This window comes from Sturnus vulgaris, chromosome 6 (genome assembly GCF_052056855.1).
Source record: "Sturnus vulgaris isolate bStuVul1 chromosome 6, bStuVul1.hap1, whole genome shotgun sequence".
Taxonomy (NCBI): Eukaryota; Metazoa; Chordata; class Aves; order Passeriformes; family Sturnidae; genus Sturnus; species Sturnus vulgaris.
Genome location: NC_142248.1, coordinates 11,751,875 through 11,773,096, shown reverse-complemented (window position 1 = coordinate 11,773,096; position 21,222 = coordinate 11,751,875). Strand labels below are relative to the sequence as shown.

Here is a 21,222-nt window from a genome sequence, read left to right as displayed (position 1 = left end):
CTATCCAGAGGGACTGAATAGGCTACAGTCCTTAAGAGTGAAAGTGAAATTATTGAGGAGGACATGGAAGCTCTTGATACAAAAAGGAAGAGGCAAAGAAGGTGAATAAGGAGTCATTTTTTACAAAGAGGCTAAGGAACAAGAGTGGTGGGAAGGTAGAATTAAAGCAGATTATGTGACTCTAGACAAGTACAGTGAAATTGCTGTCAGAATCTCATTTTTAAAGCCAAACTAAGATATAATATGTGTAATAGAGCAGGAGAGAGGACGAAGGCTAGGGCCTACTCAGTATTTCCAATTTTTTTTTTTTTACTCAGTAGGAATATGCTGATTTCTCCACAACCTTTTTAAGAAAAAAAGTGACAGAATTAAACTTTATTGTTGTTATTTCCACGTTATAATGTTGAAAAGTAGAAAACCAATAATTAAGGTGTCTATCGACCTATCACAATGCATATATCATTTTTCAAGCAGTTCTGGATTTTTTTTCCCTCTCACTTGGACAGAAAAGCAGCAAGGCTTCTTAAATACTTTCAACGGGATAAAATGCAGCCTCCAATCAGTTTGAGACAGTCAGTGGCTGTAGGGTGACATGGAGCAAAACCTGGTGGAGAAGGAAAGAAAGGAAGAAGAGAAAAGGTCCTGTTGCAGACAGGCAAGATTTTGCTTTTCTCCACAGGCCAGTGTACAAGCTCCTGTTCCCTGCTCTGCCTGCAGAGTCCTTACCTGCTGCTGAAGGATCACCTCCATTTACTGCTGCCATCACTTCCCTCTCTCAAAAGTCTCACATCACAAGACATCCGTTCTCAAAGCTAGTTACTTTTTGCATTACATAAAAGCTGATCATTTCATTGTTGAGAACTGCATCAGAGAGGTTTTCAAGGCGCTGTAGTACCTTGCATAACCTCCAAAAAGAAACACAGTAAGTGGTATTTTTGTCTGTAGCAGTTTGAGATATACCCTAATTTAGGTGCCTGTGAGAAAGGGGATGTAAAATCCTTCACTAGCTTTCTCCTGATGCCTTTTGGGAGAGAGACTTTGTCCCTCTCTTCCTGCAGATGGCAATTAGTTAAATTCCATTGTCTAATTCAGTGTGCTCCTTCTGGAGGAAGCCTCTGCCATCTCATACAGCAGGTGTAGCTCTGCAGCTCCTTTCACAAACCCTCACAAAGATCACTGAGGGCAAGGCAGAGGTGAAGGCCTTTTGCAGTTGTTCTCAAAAAGTGGAGGAGGGTCCCAGGCTCCCTAACCAGACAGCAGCTCAGGGTCAGTGTGTGTTTTTTTAAATACACAATATCACTGTTGTCTCTAACTCATGCAAGGAAGAACAGAAACCACCTTCTCTTCTAGGTCATCTTGTGGTCCATGCTTTTCCCCTCTCAGAAGGGAATCTTGAAAAGTTACATTACATCAGACTTTTCTACCTTTAAGTTACTTACGCTTATTTTTGGTACCAGTGGCTGCAGTAACCTTTCCAATGTCCTGCAGCACTGCTGCCTTGGCCACATTAGCAATTGTTTTGCCTCTCCCCTCCCCAGTAAGCCAGGCTGATTGCTACGTGTCCCTGTGGCTGCCGACTTCGACATGTGAAAGGTCGCGCACTAAAACTGTGAGAAACTCTGACAATCCAGTGTGGAACGAAACCTTCTACTTCAGAATCCAGAGTCAGGTCAAGGTAAGCAGCCAAAGTTGTCTGCTTGAAGCAGCCTGAAGATTTCATGTATGTGTCTCCTGAACTGTGCCCAGGAGTTGTTTAGGAGGTGGCACAGGCTAAAGGGCTGCTCAAAGCATTTACCAGCAGAGATGACCGAGTTCCTGTGTCTGTTCTATGGTGCTATGTAGGACTGCCAGAAAGCGAGCTCAGTTTTGAAGTTTTAGGGAAATGAGAGACTCTTATGAGTCAGTGCAAGATGGATACAAAATCTGGGAGTTACCCAAGCTATGTAGGTATAGCCAACATATTTTTTACAGCAACTAAAATGAACTAGGGTAGAATTAATATGCAGTTCAAGTATGTTTTTCTAAAAGGGGATGATATTTAATTTCTAAACTTTTCTTCTCAAGCACATCCTCAGCAATACTTTTTGCCTGGAGCTAATGATGTCCAGCCTGAGAAACTATAACAAATTCTTCTCCCTCTTTTTCCAGAACGTGCTGGAGCTCACAGTGTATGATGAGGATTTTGCTACTCCAGATGACCATCTCCTCTGTGCACTCTTTGATACTGCTAAACTTCCACTTGATAAAACAGTGATTCTGTACTTCAAGCCTGCCCCAAATGTGAGAGCAACTAGGCAACTAAAGCAACTAAGAAAACAGTGGAGAGTTACAGAACAATTTCAAAATCTTTCTGAACCTGCCATGGATTACTTAGCCAAATAATGAGTACATGAATTGTCATTAAAATTATAAGCACAAAAATGTGATGAAAAAAACCAAACTCTGAGAGTCTGAACTCCTCTTTGCAATATTTTATAAATTATTAAAGACCATAGGACTGAAACAGTGCAGTAGGTAGAAGAGGGATCTAATTGTGAGCTACCTCTGAGCAACACCAAGGCCATACAGCTTTTGCAGGGTGAATAATCTGTACACTTTTTTTGCCATGTAATTGATAATCTGAGGAATTCCCGTAACTCATAACCCTCTGCCCCTTTGCTTACGTCTACTTTCACCCCAGAAGACAAATATGAAGTTGCCCCTGTGTGTATCCCACTATGAATGGATGATGATTCCCTCTGTTTCGCAGTTTCCCATCTGTAAAATGGGAAGAATAATCTTGATTCCCGTTGAGATCTGAGGACGAGATCAGCAGAATATCTCACATGCAACTTCTTGCTATCAGGGACAGATTCTGGTATCCAAACTAGGTCATTCACAACCAGCTTGTACAGATCAACATTGCCTTACTCGAGCTTGCATAACACGAATTCTGAATCATTCACTTATACTGCTCTCTGTTTATTACAGTAAAGTAATGGGTGTAAAGTATATTTAATTTCCAAGATAATAGCCAGTAATATGGCAGGACAGTGCCAGGAATAGTTGGAAGAAAAGGGTGGAATTCAGAAAATAAAGGAACTTGCAAATTCTTTCTGCAGCAGCTTCAGACTAAGAAATAGAAGTATAGGTTGATTTGATTATATCATGAAGTCAGAAGGAGATGAGGAAAGAATCATTTAATCATCTGGCTGAAATGTTGATTCAGACCACCCAGTCTGAAGTATTTATCACAGGCTACTCATTGCAACCAGTAACTTCACTATTGCCTGTCAGTGACTTGGGTTTAGACTAGGGACAAAGCATTATGTAGCCACTTCATTTAATGTCTTGTTCTTTCTTTCAGGCCAAGGAGGAACTAGAGGTTGAATTCAAATTGGAGGTTGCGTAAGTGATGCAGAGATTATTTTAAAAATGCAAAAATCATTGATGATAACAAAACCCCAGTATTAGAAGTCATACTTTGGGTACTTCTGTAAAAAACGGTGCCAGCCTTCTCCTATATTATTGCTGCAGTCCCCAACATCTGACTGATTAGCTTGTTCTGTAGCTTAGCTGCTCTCACTGATGCACCTACCAGTTGCCCAGAGAACTGTGTGGATGCCCCATCCCTGGAGCTGTTCAAGGTCCTGCTGGGCAGAACTTTGAGCAGCCTGGTCTGGTGGAAGGTGGCCCTGCCTATGGCAGGGGATTGGAACTAGATGACCTTTAAGATCCCTTCCAACCCAAACTATTCTATGATTTATCTACCTGGGGACATTTCAGAAAGCTTTCTGAGTGTGTGAGCATTCCTGCCTATCAATTTTTCCCTGCCTGTTTCAGGCTATGTATTGGACACTGTTTTAGTGTTGAAACATACTAGTCAGGTTTTCAGTGTATCTCCAGTTCCTTCCGTTTTCCCTTGCAGTACTCTTTGAATCCTAGTAATTGTGCTTTCTTTCTGCCTAACACAATCACAATGGGATGGGAACTCTTGTAAGGATGTAAGGCTCCTTTTCCAGCATGGTCAGCCTGCCACCCATGAATCACCATTTTTATCTCTGTATTGACACAGGATAACTAAGGCATGGCAGAAATAAAGTGGCTAGTCTAAGGCCAACGCTTGTACTAGTGGGAAGCCAAGGCTCCACACCATCTCCTGACTTCACCTAAAAGATCTGGAAAGCTTTTGGGTTTTTTTCCCGTGTAATTGGTACTGGCTGCCCTGTACCACTTTGAAACAGACATCCCAGGGCAGTGGTCACAGCACCAAGCCTGCCAGAGTTCAGGAAGTGTTTGGACAGTGCTCTTGGGCACATGGTGTGACTCTTGGGGTTGTCCTGTGCAGGGCCAGGAATTGGACTTGGTGATCCTCCTGGGACCCTTGCAACTCAGAATATTTGCTTGCCAGCAAATACATATAACTGTCTTCCCAACAAAGACATGCTGGTGTATCAGCTGAAATATATTTATTTCACGTGTTACAGTGAAATATGTGTTACAGAATTTGACTGCCTAACAGGAGATTCCATTTTAGATGATCATTTAGATTGCACTGTAAAAAAATATCCATGATACACATTGCTCAGCTTTGGTACAGACATGAGTGTCCTCAGAGCAGTGCTCAGTCCATGCAAGCAAGGAAAGGAGCTTGTTACATACTTGCTGGGATCCCTCAGACTTTTGGCTTTTTAAGTGGGAAGAAAGGGCAGCATCCTGGGTAAAGAAGAGTGGAATTTGTTTAACTTAAAAATATCCATGTTTTTCATTTTGTTTCCCAGACCTGGTCCTCATGAAATGATTGCTAGCAATGGAGTGCTGGTGGTATGTATCTTCCTCAAAATATTTTCTTTAAGTGACTCCTAAACGTAAAAGGAAGGGGAGGGTGGGTTAAAGAAACCAGTAGGCCAGTTCTTTCTCTTTCTTTCCTCTTTCCTATTTAGATACATTCAGAATGGGATATTTTATTTACCTGTTCATTGGAGATATCCCATTTGTCCTATACTTCCCTATTTCTGGTTTTCCTATACTTCACCACACACACACACACACACAGGCACAGAATTTTTCTCTGATACTAGTACTCCAACAAATGTACTGCTGTCTATCAGAACATAACAATAAAAAGGCTGTGAAGTCACTTACTGATAATCTACCCAGCCTTTTCCTTCCCTTGGAGATGAGCCATGCTCTTGGGTAAATTCTGCATGAAATAGTGACTTATCAAAAATACATTATGTTGAAGAAGAGTGAGCATCATAAAAAAAATCAACTCCCAAAATGCTAATAGCAGTGCTTGTTCAGAAAACCCTTCCTACTGCTGCGTCTTGATCTCTCAGTGAAATATCCTTATTTAACCCTTTGTATTTACACTACTATCATGAAAATGGTCCTGATTTTCTTCCTTTGTATATTCCTTTCACTGTGCTCAATCTTAAGTCATTGTCACGCATGCAATTCCTACAACTCCCTCCAAAGCTTTTCCTTTTCTTTAGCTAATGGGAAAAAATGATGCCAGGGAATTCAGAACTCTAAGTTATTCCAAGCTGAGAGGTCCACAGCTCCCTAGAATGTGGATGAGATGTGCTGATCTTTCTCACAAAATCCTGCAATCTGTCTTTCACAGTGTCGTGAACTTTGCTGCTTGGAAGTTGAAGTGGCAGAGAAGACAAAGCAAAAAACAAGTAAGGTTATTGCTTTGTTATCTATTTACCAGTAGTTGCATGCTTACTTATGAGAAAATACCCTTTCATATAATGTGTTAATGAAATAAATAGTGCTTACAGTATTCAGTGAAATTAATGTCAGGTAAATACATTAGATTGCTGTAGGCTCCAATGACCTCATCTAGATATATCTTAGTAAGGCCTATTAAATGCACAATAAAGTTGAAGTCCAAATTCACAGCAGGAATATTCAGAGTCCCCTTTCTATCAGAAGTGCATCCACTTCGTTCCTTTCCCTTTAGTGCCAGCACTTTGTGCTGGGCAAAGCTGTGCAAACCTGCACCCCACTTTTAATCAAGCGAGCACATTTTTCTGGTTAATGATATTAACGTTTGTCACGATCTTTGTTTTGCTACTTTAGAGAAAGAGCTTTCCCTCACTGTGAAGGGCTCCTTTGAGGGGACACAGGACATCGTGCTGGGCCCCAATGGAATGGTCAGCCCGTCGTGTCCCACCGAGTTCCACTACATCAAGTACGCGGAGCCAACGCTGGATGTCATGCTGCCAAAGAAGAGGCGCTACCACCCTGTATGTTGGAGTGATGGAGGGATTTTGAGTGGCTCTCAAGAAAGAGGGAGGAAGGAGAGAGGGTAAAGCCGTTGCTGGTTTTGTCCTAAAGCATGTTGTTTTGCCAGTGGTCCTGTAGGTACAGTACAGAGACGGGCTCCCCAGTCGTGATGCTGAACTCGCTGCCCATGGGAAGGAAAACGACCATTGCAGAGGTAAGCATCACTTCCAGGTGTTGGTAAAGGGTCACTCAGGTAGAAACCATTCCTCATAATGCTGTCCCAGGTGGTCACTAAGAGTGTCAGAAATGTTCAGATTTTCTATTAGACTTTGAGAAAACAGGAGCTTTGTTTCTCCAGATGTTTTCTCCACAGAGGCAGGTTGTCCCTGTATTAATCTCCACTACGTGCCAGTAATGGGGACAGAGACCTACAAGCGTGTAAGAAAATATTTTACTTCCTTCAGAACATCTCTCCTTGCTTACCCAAAGACTCACTACTAACTCCCCCTTCCTTTAGGGTCCAAAATGAAAGTTGCTCCTTGGGCACAAAATAGGAAAACATCAATAAACCTGTCCTTGGTCAACCATATATTTAAGAGGACAGTATATTGAAATATGCTGAAAATATTAGTCATAGAGTATATATTTTAAATAATATAATGAGAATATTGATTTAGAAGAACCATTAAGACATCCTCTCAGAACAAAGCACTTTGTGTTACTTAATATGAAGATTGAAATAATGATTTTTAAGAGGATAAAGTGTGGGCAGAAGCAAATACAGAAATGCAGACTTTGCAGTCGCTTCACTGTGAGACTATGGCCAGGATATCAAAGATATGCTGTGTACCAGAGCATAAAGAATGGAAAACACAAAAAATGATAATTCAGGATGCTGCAGAAAGCTTATGAGTAGTACAGGAAATAGGACCTACTGCCTGAGTCTCAGAAACCTCTTTTACCAGGTTGCTTAATGGTTTCTGCAGCCTGGATGTTCCACTAATGGTAAGTGAATGCTTTTGGAAATATATGCCAAGATCTCAGACAATTAAGGTTATGATTCCCAGACTTTGCTGGGGTATAAATCAAGCTCTGACCCAAAGACAGAAAGGGAAAATAGAAAATCTAAAATTAAAAATTATACATTCTTGTTTTCCAGGAGAAAAGATTTGACTTGAATGTGACCGCCAAAACTTGGTAAGAGATTTTCTTCTTTCCTTAAGACTTGGTTCATTGATTTTGATATTGTTTTAGCCATATGGAAAGGACACAAGTAAGCATTCTCAGTCTGAAACAACAATGTGCTTATAATAAAACATAAAATACATGCACAATATATTATACATAATTAACCTTAGGAAGATTTGCATTTAATCAGTTGATAAAACATTAAAATAAACATGTGTTTATTTCAGCATTGTCCCTTTCCTTCTGACCACAGAATATTTTCTTTGGTCAATGTCAGTCTCTGAAATTCACAAAAAGAACAAAGCTAGCTGACAGCAACAAAAAGAACAGTCATGTAGACATTTAATTTAATCAGGAGTTAAGAATTATTTTTTGCTTTGCTGTCAATATTCAGTGGTGATGAACCTCGTAGTCTGTTAAGTCCAGTTATCCTATATATTAAGTAGAAACTAAGGCAAACAAGTTAACTTGTGGTTTGACATCTGTAGATGTGCTCATTAATACTCATCAGTAAATATGGAGATGCTTCAGGTTATCCATAGCTGTACAGAACACATAGAACTGGGCAAACTGGTATTTTATGTGTGTGTCTGACTAAGAAATATAAGGAAAAAATTATTTTTTAATTCAAGCAGAGTTTTCTATTATTCATTTCAAAACAGTAAGGGGTCAATGATAACACAAAAATCAGTGTTATTCCACAACAGGAGAAAAACCTCCTGCTTATTTTACTTTCAGAGAACTATGGAAACAGTTTGTTTGGAGTTTGATTTACAATAGAAACTGGCTTTTGCAGCCCCACCTAACTTAATTCCCATTGTGTATCTTCATTTACAAAAAAGGTTTTATCCAAATCTGGTGGTGGAGAAAGCTCATAATAACTTTTCTTTACTAGTTTCATAGAAATTATGGACCCAGTAGAAGAGAGAGGTTCTGTTACTGGAAGAAAAATCAAATCCCTGGCGTTTGACAATGCCTGGCCAGGTAGCTCTGACCTGACCATGACCATCTCTTGCCTCTGATGTCTTGTAGGAGCAGAGCAGGAAGAGCCAGGAGGGAGATTAGTGAGCAGAAGAGCACAAATGCCCAGGGAAATACAATTGTGGGGCCTTAAAGAATTATTTATTCAGTTTCCAAATAGACACCAGTGAAATCTTCCTCTGGGAGATGATGTGCCTTACACTTTTTGAGTCAAGGTTGATGTGGAGCAGACCTTCCAGCTCTGGCCCCTGGAGCAGCCTGTGCAGGTGTAGAGCTGGCAGAGCAGCAGGGTGGGACTCCTGCCCATCTCTGCCCATCTCTGCTCATCTCTGCCCATCTCTTCCCATCTCTGTCCATCTCTGTCCATCTCTGTCCATCTCTGTCCATCTCTGCCCATCTCTGCCCATCTCTGCCCATCTCTGCAGCAGGCTGGCTCCCTCAGCCACCCTCCCCCGCCGTGCTCACCGCTAGAGGGGGACGCCTTCCCTCTCCAGCTGCTCAAAAGGAAGATTTTCATTCTCGTTGAAAATGCCAGCCTTTGAAAATTGGGTGTTATTTTCGATTTCGTATGAGAAAATAACGTGTGAAATGGGAATTGATACTTTCGCTTTTGACCATTGGCATGGATTTTCTAAACTTGTCAGTCTTTTAGCTGTAGAATATTTATGTAAATATTTTTTTATTTGTAAATACTACGTAGTTTCTTCCAATTAGCAATAATTGGGCATAATGCCACTAGTTAATCTTACTAATTGACGTAGGTTTCTAACTTTTAAAAATAGTAGAATTGTTCTCTCTAGCTCTTGTCAAGTTGCATCATCCTGTTTGAAGAGAAGGATGCTGTAGATTATCTTCGATCAACATCCTAAAATTGATATGGGTGTGTTAATACTTAATATACATATCTGTTTTTATCTCAGTAATTGTTCATGCCACCAAGACCTGGACATGCGCTTTGGGTTTAACTTATGTTCTGAAGAGATGGCTTTCCTGGAGAAAAGAAAGAAATATGTAGCAAGTGCTCTCAAAAACGTTTTTCATCTACCACACGATCTGCAGGATCAAGAAGTACGTGTGTGCTGAGGGGATGGAACTTGAACCTCTCGTGCTTTCATGTAAATAAGTGGTCAGCAAAACAGGCCACACGTATCTGTTGTGCAGGTACCAGCTGGTCCATGCATGTTAAGTACATTTGCTTCTGCTGCCAAGGTTTATTACTGAAAACACTAGTTGCAGTCACAATCCTTCATTGCTATCAATTTGGAATTTGTCATAGTTGAGGTGTATTCATTCCTGCTGTGCTAAGCTATAACTGGCTTGGTACAGAAATACTGAATACATTACACAGAAAATATTTTTTCCCCCTTATTCCAATTTCACTACTTTGTGAGAGTTTAGGACAGACATCTTTGAGTGCTTCTTATATCTTCTGTTTCTAGTGGGTTTGAAATTCCTTAAAATAAATATAATCTATATTAAAATAACTTCAAGATACTGAAGAATAACTGCATTGCTGAGGGTAGCTTAACAACAGTGGCAGTGAACTGAGTGTATTTCTTCATGGGATTGGCATGCAGATTTTCATACAGAAGTAGTCAATGTGTGAAATAAGAAGAGTAGTGGAGTGAGAGATGCATAGAAAATACATTGTTGCTTCCGTAGAAGGAAGTGTTCAGAAGTTCACAGAAGTTCATCTGTGCTTATATTTGCCCTAGAGATGAGCAGGAACCCAAGTTTGGGTAAATTTCTGAACCCATGTTTATCCAAGGGGAAATAAGTGGCAGTACCATTTGTTGCTTGGTTTTGGAATCTTTCCTTCTAAAAGGGACCTGGGCTCTGAGGGCAGGACGTGGGCTGGCTGTGGTGAGCAGTCCCCACTGCAGTGTGGGATGCAATGCTGAATGCTGTCAGTGGCCCTGTCCCATCCTCCCTGTGCCCAACAGGTCCCCGTGGTGGCCATCATCACCACAGGTGGAGGGCTGAAGTCGATGACAGGATTGTACGGCAGCCTCATGGGACTCAAGAAGTTAAATCTCCTGGACTGTGTGACATACATCAGCGGGCTGTCCGGCACCACATGGTAAGCCAGCTCGAGCACAAAGCCTGGCCAGGCCTTTTGAGGGTCACACTGCAGCAGAGAGTAGCTTCTAAAAGCAGACAAGATCAGGAGATTTTCTTCAAACATCATAGAAACAAGTTTCTCAGTAACCGGCCATTAAATATTAGCTTGATTTGGTGCACACTTTTTGTATAAGCAGTTCTTTACTATGCTCATCAACTCCCGTGTTTAGCAGTTAAATGTGCATGTGACAATTACACTCACCAAGATGCTTTCTAGGTAAGTAGTTACTGTGGATGTAATTGTGGATATCCATAGCATCATGCCTCTTCCTTTCTCCACTGAATCCCAGCTATTGTGGTCCCATCAGCTTCTGAGACTGGGTCTGATTTCTGTCTGGGAAAAACTGCTGGACACTGCACATTTACCCCTGCAACCTGTCAGTTCTGTGTTTCTGTGTAATTCCCTGCTCACAGGTCCTACGGCTGCCTGATGTCGGATTGTCCCATGAAGAGGAATTTGGTAAAACAGGATGATGTTAAAATAAAGCAGTGTGATATCATAAGATTAGCTTGAATTAATCAAGCCAAGAGACAGCTGCTAATATGAATGAGTTTAAGGTTCTGAAAAACAAGCAAAGAAAAGTTATTATCATTTTCTGCCTAATTTGTGCTTCACAAATATACCTATGTTCATACCTGGCAGTTTTATCCCTTAAGCTTCTGCCAGTTCTGCTGCAAAGAAAGGGTCAAGAACATAAAATCCCCATGTCATTCTTCAGGGACAATTTTAAAAACAGTCATAGAAACTCTGGAGTGTTCATTCTAATGGATGTAGCAGCTAAACCAGAGTATAAGTGAGGAGAAGTGAATCCCTAAATGTAAACCTTTGTTCTGTAGGCACAAAATTTCCAGTCTTTTTTTGCTCCTTTTGACTTTTGCTGTCTGTATTGTCTTCCTCCAGGACCATGGCCAACTTATACAGAGATGCCTACTGGTCACAGAAGGACCTGGACTCACATATTGGTGAAGCCCAAAAACAAGCAACAAAATGCAAGATGGGCTGTTTCTCTATGGATCGCATGAAGTACTACAACAAGCAGCTGTGCCAGAGGAAAGAAGAGGGATACAGGACATCATTTATCGATCTTTGGGGTCTCATGATTGAGTACTTACTAAACGATGGGGTATGATGTATATTCCATTTCTTAAAGAACCATGTGCTTTTCCCTTAATGGATGGAAACTAGTCCATCATTTCAGAGAATGTACCTCAAAGCAGAGGGGAATTCTCTGTGTTAACAAAATAGCAGATTTTAAAAACTCCTTTAATAATTTGCCTAGAAAGAAATGCATCCTGTATACTAATAAATTCAGTTGTGGATGCAGCCATTTAAACTCTGGCTGGTATTTAGATGGAATTGAAGGCAGTCTTGGGAAGTGCATTTGAGATGCAAATTACTCATGCAAAAAGAGTTCAAAATGCAAAGCAGAGTAATCTCAACTATGTGAAAACTATCTCAAGCAATCCAGAAACAGCTAGAATGTTCAGTGAATTGCATCCACTGGCAGGTGACTTGATATGCAAATACACTGGAGGCAAGTACATATTTTGCTTTTCCTCAGAAGCACTACTCACATGGTTTAAGTGATACTTTTATAAAATTCCAAATTTGCTTTTCTGTTACTTGAAGGGGTTTCTACCCCTACAGTACAGCAGTCCACTTCTTTTTCTCCCCCTCTGGATCACAGTTCCACGATGTGTGCTTTGGCACTTGGGAAGGGTGAGTGGTTGAGGGCTGAGCAGAAGTGTCCTCCAATGGGGGCAGAAATGCTACAGTCATTCAACCATTCATTTGGGTTTATTTTTATGTAAGTACATGTATAGCATTATGTCTATGTAAACAGAACATAAATGCATAGAGAGGAATACTAGGTATTAAACAAAGCTGTGAGCTAAATAGATGCCTCTCTTAATCTCAGCTAGATGGGGGCCCCTTCACAATTTAACCAAGCTTTTTTTCCATTGAGCAGTGCTGACTATTTCTATGTAGCCATTAGCCTCTCCCTAATCTTCCAGAACAAGCTACTCTTACATTTTTCAGCAGTTCATGATATTTTATGTTTTTTATAAACCTCTTCAATGAGAATATGCTTTTTCAGAAAAGGAGCCGGGTGGGGTGCAGATAATTTGCTGCCAGATTAACTTGCTGCCCAAGGCTAGGCTGTGATAGCTTTTGTTCAGTAGGAAAGGAAATTAAATATCAACATATTCAAGGGCTTCCTTCAGATTCAGGAGAACAATGATGCTCACTACAGCCCTCAGCCTAAGGAGCAGCCCACCTCTGCTCCTACTTGTCAGAACAATACTTCCTAGGACGTATAGATGTGTGCAGAAATATTGTTTCCCTCCTCATCTCTTTGTGATCCATGCACGAAGCCAGGCTGGAGGCTGGCAGCCCGGTCTGTGGTGGTTGGAGGGGGTACCTGCGATGCTCCAGGTCAGGTGGGGCTGCCAAGGTGTGTGCTGTGTGCTGGGGTGGAGCCGCCCGCTCCTCCCGCACCGGGGCCAGTGAACTCACCAGGCATCGTTTCCATCTCCTCTCACATAACACTTTTTCTCCAAAACCAGAAAGACCCCCACAAGCTTTCAGAGCAGCAAGAAGCACTGTGTGATGGCCAGAACCCACTGCCCATCTATGTGTCAGTGTGTGTCCGGGACAGTTACAGCACCAATGATTTCAAAGGTAAGGATTGTTGTTTGGGATCCTCTGAGGCTAAAATTGGCAGCTGAATTCCTGTCATCACTCTTCCCTTCTTGGTAGCACTTGGAGAAAACAATCCTTATGTGTTAATTGCTTTTTGGAGAAATAACCATCACCTCCGTGCCTTACAATTTTAATGCAAGGTTTTTTTGGGAGCAGCATTTCGCTGTCTAGACATACACTGTAGAAATTCTGCCAGAAAGGCCATTTTGAGAAATATTGAAATTATCCAATAATTGCTTTTTCTCAATGGCCAGTTATTGTTTCAATATGAAGAATGACCATGTAGTTATGCTAGAGTGTGGAAAGGCTCCTAACTGAATCCATTGTTTTTCTCATTGTTTTGTTTGTTTGTGTTTCTTTCCTATTGAGAATCAGAAGGAAAAGGGGAAGAGAAAAATTGGGATCAAATTTTTTATTGTTGAGGCAAGAAAATGAACCATTTCCAAATGAAAACAAAATTATGGTCCATGACAATTCTGTCCCAGTTTTCACTCATGCTACACTTCACTCGGAGAGGATATCCAAGAAAGCCAAGAACTAGTTCTGTCTCCATTAGTACTGCACATAGAGAGTATAATTAGTCCCTTACAAAAAAAAGTAGTTTCTGAAGAGCTGAGTACCCATCTTTGTACATAAACAATTATTTAGGGAAGATAAATTAACTCTATAGGTGAAGTACTGTCACCGGGACGTGGCTTATGGAAGGGCAGAGCAAAACTACACACATGCTGGAAACCCCTGGGCTGGTGTGTGCACATGGGGTGCACAAGGCCTGGAGCCTTGCCATGCCCCCAGTGTGCCACTTGTGCCACCAGCAGCCCCACCATGACCAGCACAACTGCTCCTGCCTTCCCACTGCCACCACGCCCAGGCTCAGACACATCCCAGAGATCTGCGTTGAAGAGCCAGGCTTTGCAAAGGCAGCATATTCAACATAGCTCACACCAGCTTGTGCCCAGTTGTGTGGGAGCCCTCTAAGTGTCCCGTTGTGTTGCAGAGTGGGTGGAGTTCACCCCCTACGAGGTGGGACTGCTGAAGTACGGCGTGTTCGTGCGCACGGAGCATTTCGGAAGCGAGTTCTTCATGGGCCGCCTGCTAAAAAAGCTCCCCGAATCCCGCATCTGCTACCTGCAAGGTGATGTATAGCCTTGTCCTGGCACAGAGGCACTTGGGAGGGGTGTGATGCTGTTAACCTGTGAGTAGATGGTTCTGTCCTAACATACTGAACACTGCTGCAGGGAAATGGGAGTGGTAGTTTGTCCAAAAGAATACAGTAAAAAAACATGCATATTTTTTCAGTTTCTTGTCACTGTCTTGGTAGAAGTGTTGTCTGTGTCTTAGAGATGGAATAGATGAAGATCTTAAATTATTTCGTTGTAAGTAATGGCTCCCACTTCTTTGGTTATTCTTCTGATTCCTCTCTGAATGCACTCCAACCTAAGTCCAATTGTGATAGTCAAATTTACAGTGACTGGTGATATGGTGATGCAGTGTTTTGTCAACAAAGACACCAGTGCCCCTGTGACGAGGCAGAGAAGGTAATCCTGGATGGAGAAAAGAGTGCACAGTGGAGCTGGAGCCCACTGCATGTGTGAGCCTTCACAAGCTGTGGTGTGAGATCTTGTCTTACAAACAAACATCTGAAAAGCCAGTTCATCCCCTTGTGAAATAATTCAGGCTGTTTGAAAGAGTTACTCATCAGAGTAAGTGCAGAAAAAGACAAGCTGGGGGCGGAAATGACGTGTTTGTGGTGTATACACTATCTGAATTCTTTATTTTGCCTCTTGAGCAAGTGTGACTTTTTTACTTTACTTGCCTCACATTCTTTGCTCTCTTTACCAGGTGGCAGAGCCATGTAGTAGGTTAGGCACAAAGTTGATGGTAACACGACCTGAATCGATGACATAGAAAGAGGAATTTAACAGCACGGAAGTTTAGAAATATTTGCCTTAAGCCCATTAAAAACTTAAGCCAGGAGGTCAAAATAGAAGGAAAAGGGCATTTTCTTGTTCAAATGTGTCCTTGTGTTCACTAATTCCTTTTACAGGTATGTGGAGCAGTATATTTTCTGTGAACCTTTTACAAATATGGGGACTGTCCCACAGTTCAGAGGACTTCTGGAAGAGATGGACACAAGACAGAATAGATGAAGTTGGTGAGAGATTATTAAGCCTTTAATTTACGGTCATTTATTATTTTCCTGTGTGGCTTTTGGCATCATCTTGTCAACTTTGCTGAAGCTGGCATCATAGGATCTTACTAAGAGATAGTGACTTCCCCTCACACTGTATAGAGTAAGTGGAAGAGGATAATCAGGGAAAAGCTGCTGTAATTACAACATTTACTAAAGCTCTAGTGATTACTTCAGGGGAAGTTTTAGAGGGGTCAGACATTTCTGAGGAAGTGTTCTGGCATTACAATTCTCACTTAGGCACACAGAACCAAGAACCAAAAGCAGAGAATATGGTACTTTTTACTGCCCATGCAGAGAATAAACCTTAATACCAACTAGTTAATCAATATTTCCTGAGTTTTTATTTTATTACTCAGTACAGTAATTACTGCATTGGATTCATACTGACACAAAGATAAATGAGGCCCAGAGGGTATTTTCTGAAGCAATACAGAAACCATGATTTTATTGCTAAATCACTTCATATGATAGTAACTATAATTACAGACATCCTGAAAAATACAGAAATACGATGTGCAATCATGGAAACCACCACGTCTCTCCTGCTGCACTGTCGGCCTCTTGGGCTTGCAAAGCAGATTGTCATTTCTAGAAACTACACCTTGTGTCATATTTCTGCTTTTCACCTATATGCCATCTACCCACCCCCTAAACTAGCCATAGTTTCTGAATATGAATGGATGCCCCAGGTTTTGCTGGGGTGCTCTCACTCTGCTGATTAAGCAGATGCTCATGAACCCATGGGTGATTATTGGAAGCAGCTGTCACTGTTGCAATAGACCCCGTGGTTGTAGTTGTTTGCCCATCTGACTGAGCAGTGGTGTATTCATCAGCCTCATCTTCTCCATGCTTGAGTCTGTTTCATGTTATCTTCCTGCGAGGATATTTAACTTCTGACAGAACATTTTCTGAATTGCTTAATTTCCTTAAGGTGTCGTTTTCCCAAGACTAAATATTGCTTCTGATGAACTGTCTTCAGACCAAAGCTTAAGGCCTTTGTCCAGCAGCCATTCCTTTCCCTCAGGAGAGTTTGTATGTTTTTAGTGAATCATCCCAGAGGAGCCCTGAGAACTCCTTTGCACCAGGATGTGGAGAGGCTTACAGCTGGTCTGTGAGCCAGAGAGGGTCAATGGACAAGGTTTTATTTCTGAAAGGTGTTCTATCAAGGCTGTTGGCCTGGAGACTGAGGAGAGAAGAAGGAGAAGATAGACGGGAAAGAAAATCTGCAGCTGGGAAAGGCATTTTTAGAAAAGTCTTGTGAGAAATAGACGTGGAGATGTTTTACACCAGTAGACGTTATGTTGATCTGTTGTAACCGATGAACAAAGTGTGAACTTTGTAGAGGGTATAACAGACAGCAGGTTGTAATAAGGGGGATGTTAGCTTTCCGCAGTGGAGCGTGTCTATTTGTCTGTCGCGCCCGCCCCTCCAGCGACACCAGGGCGGCCAGAAAGGAGCAGAAGTTAACCAGCAGCCCTTTCACCAGCTTCTCTGCCCTCCCCTAGACGAAGACCCGGTGCTGCCCACGAGGCCCCACGAGCTGAGGACCCGCATGTACACCCCGCCCGGGCCCCTGTCCAGCGCCCTGCGGGGAGCGCTGACCGACCGCTTCTCCGTCGCCCAGCACCACAACTTCCTGAAGGGATACCAGCTGCACAACAAATACATGGAGAACCAGCACTTCTGCCGCTGGAAAGGTGCTGCTGGCCGCTAATGTGTTCAACCGGCATCGTTTTCAGGGGGGGTTTGGGGTGGGGGATTTAGGAAAGAAGCCTGTCTGGTTTGGCAGGGGATAAAAATCCTCCCGAGGGAACGTTTATTTTCTGAATAGTGAGAAGACACTGAGGCTTCGGTGTTGCCAGGTATTGAAGACTTAATATTTGTATTCGTTTGCTTCAGCTGAGACCTCTGCAGTCCAGACTGAGAGGGTAGACTTGAAGCTGATAGAACCAAATTTAAAGTGGCAGAGAGCAGAGCGAACATGGGAGAAAGCTTAATGTGGCAAGATTATGCCTCTAACTCCAGGTGCAACTGAAATATCCAAGAAAATATTACCTAAAAGAGAAAACTGGAAAGGAATAGGGCTTTCTAGTCCAAAGAAGAGGGGACTGAGTGGGAAACGCAAGTCCAAATGTATAAAGGACTGAAATTTTTTTTTCTCCAAATCAATGACAGATAGAAGATGAAACAATGACTGAAATGAAGCAAGGCAGATTTAGGTTAATTATTAGATGTAGCTTACTGGCACTAATAAGTGTGACATGTTAATGCAATATATTACCTGGAAACTCAACACAGATTTTTCAGAATGGGAACTTAGGTATTTTACAGTCCTTCTCATCCCTGTTTGACGATCTAGTAGTGTTAAACCAGGCCTCTGGAATGGTCAGTTCCACCTTACATTTCTTTTTTTCCAGTCAAAATACCTACACACCTATTCTTATTCAAAAACTATTTTCCTTTTAGACACTGTGTTAGACTCACGTCCCAACCAGCTGATGCAAAATCCTGATCAGCTGGGCATGATAGATGCTGGATTTTTCATCAATACCAGCAGTGCACCACTTTTAAGGCCGCAGAGAGAAGTGGATGTCATCATATATCTAAGTTACACCACTGGATCACATACATCGGTGAGGATGTTCTTGTTACCATGTGTTGTGTCTCCTTTTACTTGTCAATGCCCAGCCTACAGCATCCAGAACTGCTTGTTTTATCAGCTGCTTGGTTTATAACATCTGCATTCCCCTGTATTTTTCACTGTAGTGATTAATACTGTTCCTATTTCTCCCTGCCATTCCTGGACTCTTTCTTGCTGGTTTGTGAGCATTTTAAATTATTCAAGGGGGTGTCAGCATGGTCTTTTCCAGAATGATGGGAGGAGCCTCTTCTGCTTTATGCTGAATCAAGCAGGTTTCCAGTCTATGCACAGGAATATTCACAAAGATGAGGAAGTGATTTCTTCTGACTTAAGTGAGAATATCAAAAGGGTGAAGTGGATATCATCAGCAGATTATTTCTGGGCTGACAAATAAGATGCTACAAGTAAAATTCAGTGATGAGCTTCTTCCTGCAGAAAACCCATTTCATGGAGATAAAGTTAATTAGCTGTCTGTAAGAGCTGTCAGAAAAGAAGTTTGGATCTTTTTATGTCAGAAACTGAGGTTAGTTGAAAACTCACTGCTAAGCACTTTGGCCTTCCTAAGTAGAATTGCATTTTGAGAACGAGAACAGCTGTGCTACTGCTAATAAGCTGTATGTTGGATGAGACAGATGTAATGAAGTTTTATTTCAGCCTCATTCATTGTCTAGATAAAACTTATTAAAAAAGGCAGCTACAATTTTAAGTATTTTAGTAGAAACCATTTTCTGTTTTACAGTGTTCGCTATTAGATGGTATAGAGTAAATAACACAGTGCATTTTAGGGCATGGTATTTTATGAAACATTTCAAGAAAAAGCTATGGCATAGCCTAGTACTTCAGATTTTCTCAGTAAAATGTTAATCTCAATTAACACTGTGACATAATGACTGCACAGGTAGAAATATTCAAACTTAAATTTCTTATCTCTTGGCTTCCAAGTACATAAGATACCTGAAACATTTTCTTGCTGTGATTTCCTTCTCTAGTTAATTCTATACACAGGCTCTTTCATTTGCTAAAACTAGTGCTTTACTCTAAACTTCTGCAAACTTCTTCAATTTTTTTTAAAAAAGCAGTGTCCTGGATGAATTCTTTAATTCTGAAATTGTGTTTACAGCTTGTGATTAGCAATGTGGCTACTGTGTGTTAATTATGTATAGAGTAATCTTTGATAAGAAGCAACTCACTCTATGGATCTGAGTCATTAAACCTTAATAGTAGATGACAATTTGGGGCCTTTAGACAATGAAGTTGATTTCCAGTGCTGATCATTTTTGTGATCCTCCAGTCTCTAGATAAGGCGTGTAAATACTACTCAGAGCAAAAAATCCCATTCCCAACAATTTCTTTGAGTGATGAAGATAAGAAAAATCTGAAGGAGTGCTACATCTTCCAAGATTCAGATTTGCCAGGATGTCCAATTGTGATTTTTCTTCCCCTTGTGAATGATACCTTCCAAGAGTACAAAGCACCTGGTAAGTTACAAGTAGAGGCAAAGCATTAAACAAAAGACACCACTGCTTCCCTGACTCAGGCATTTCTTCTTTGCTGCTGGCTGTCTTTGCTCATTGGGTTCATGGGGGACACTTGAGCTAATTAAACTTGTTTTCCCCATCCCTGCCAAGGCTATTATGTTCACTCATATCTTAATTGTAGCCCTAAGAGAACCAACACAGCCCATGTCTGCTGGATGGTGTTTACCTTCACCTCTCTCCCATTTGATACTTGAAGTCTTCTTATCTAATTGCAAATGCTTTTTTTTCTGTGAATGGCATAGCTCTCCCAGATTTTTTCCCACTGCAAATATTGTCTATTGTTCAGGTATTTAATTCTACACTTTAGGAGCCGTAGTGTCACATATGAATGGTGGGAGAGAAAGAATCTGGCTTTCAGGCTGAGCTCCTGCAGTGTTAAGATCATTGTGTCTCATTCTGGTACAGCATCAGCCCAGGCATCATTTTACTGACTATGCTGTGTTCAGGCCCTGTCACTCCTTTTCTGCCAGGCCACCTCCTTTGTACTCCTCTTCTTTACTGCAGGTTACTAGGATGCATTTTCTCTGCTCCTTGGTAGCAGGGAGGTTAAGCCCAAAATAGTGCTGTTGTGGAATTTGTGTGACAGAATCAGAAATCAGAAGGGCATGGATGGATCCTGGTAGCAGGTGCCCTGGACCTTATTCAGCAGGAACTCTCCATTTCCACATGTTTCTATTGCTCCTTTCTCACTTAAACTCAATTCTCCTACTAGCAATTAATCTTCCTCAGCTGAGGTTCATAGAAATCCCAGCTGCCCAGGGTAAGACCTGCAGTGCATGGACAGTGGCATTTGGAGTGCCCTTTCAGGCTGACATCCTTGCCTGAGCCATGGCTTTAATGAGACAGATGTTTCTGAGTGAGTTTAAATGAACACTGTGATGCCATCCCCCACTTCTCCCTTGTGCCCTCCTTGCTTCAGCCTCACAATGTTCTCTTGACTAGGGTGGCGATGTATGACCTGCACTGCTTGCATTTAAACCCTATGAATTTTCTTCAGGAGAAACGTCCCGCTCTTTGACACTTTATGGCCACTTTGACACTGATTAGGATAACCATTGTGTCACAGCAACAGCAACTCTTTCTCTCCAGGTGTCAAGCGCTGTTGCTCAGAGATGGAGGGAGGCCAGCTTGACTTGACCAGCTCCTGTTCCCCCTACTGCATGTTCTCTGTCAGATACACCGATGAGAACTACTGCAAGCTGCTCAACCTCAGCGAGTACAACATCCTCAACAACTCTCAGATGATTATGCAGGCCTTGCAGACAGCGATGCAAAGGAGAAGGCAGAAAATGTGCTGATCGCCTTTCCAGCTGCCCTTATCTCCTCAGAGGAGTTTTTCATGCTCTAGGACCCAGAAGGGACATAGCTTTTTCAAACACTGGCCATTCTGCACTACAGAAACTACCCCAGCTGGTGCAATGGTTTGCTGGGGTTTTTCCATTCCCAAGAAGTGATCTTGATAAGCAAAGACATTGTGTGGGAAATTTTTACTTACTTTTGTTCTATAAATTAAGGTTGTCTGTAGAACACTGTTTGCCTAAAATACTTGTTAGATTTTTTAAATAGTGTGATTTTAAGCCTAACTTATTATATCACAGAAAGGAAAATAATTTTTTTACTGCCACAGTTCTACAGTTATACA

General features: G+C 41.7%; 1 protein-coding gene across 1 annotated transcript in view; it reads left to right on the top strand.

The window, feature by feature from the left end:
• The window catches only part of LOC106848955 (cytosolic phospholipase A2 epsilon-like), a 33,066-nt gene extending 12,188 nt beyond the window's left edge, over nt 1-20,878 (top strand). Inside the window, exons 5-22 of the mRNA XM_014869214.2 lie at nt 1,539-1,675; nt 2,149-2,280; nt 3,347-3,387; nt 4,761-4,803; nt 5,606-5,663; nt 6,067-6,233; nt 6,341-6,427; nt 7,373-7,410; nt 9,303-9,450; nt 10,326-10,462; nt 11,405-11,627; nt 13,072-13,186; nt 14,205-14,342; nt 15,255-15,362; nt 16,907-17,098; nt 17,868-18,034; nt 19,334-19,520; nt 20,670-20,878. Of these exons, the coding sequence (XP_014724700.2) occupies nt 1,539-1,675; nt 2,149-2,280; nt 3,347-3,387; nt 4,761-4,803; nt 5,606-5,663; nt 6,067-6,233; nt 6,341-6,427; nt 7,373-7,410; nt 9,303-9,450; nt 10,326-10,462; nt 11,405-11,627; nt 13,072-13,186; nt 14,205-14,342; nt 15,255-15,362; nt 16,907-17,098; nt 17,868-18,034; nt 19,334-19,520; nt 20,670-20,878 (2,327 nt within the window). The remainder of the gene's footprint in view (nt 1-1,538; nt 1,676-2,148; nt 2,281-3,346; nt 3,388-4,760; nt 4,804-5,605; nt 5,664-6,066; nt 6,234-6,340; nt 6,428-7,372; nt 7,411-9,302; nt 9,451-10,325; nt 10,463-11,404; nt 11,628-13,071; nt 13,187-14,204; nt 14,343-15,254; nt 15,363-16,906; nt 17,099-17,867; nt 18,035-19,333; nt 19,521-20,669) is intronic.
• Nucleotides 20,879-21,222: the final 344 nt, after the last annotated feature.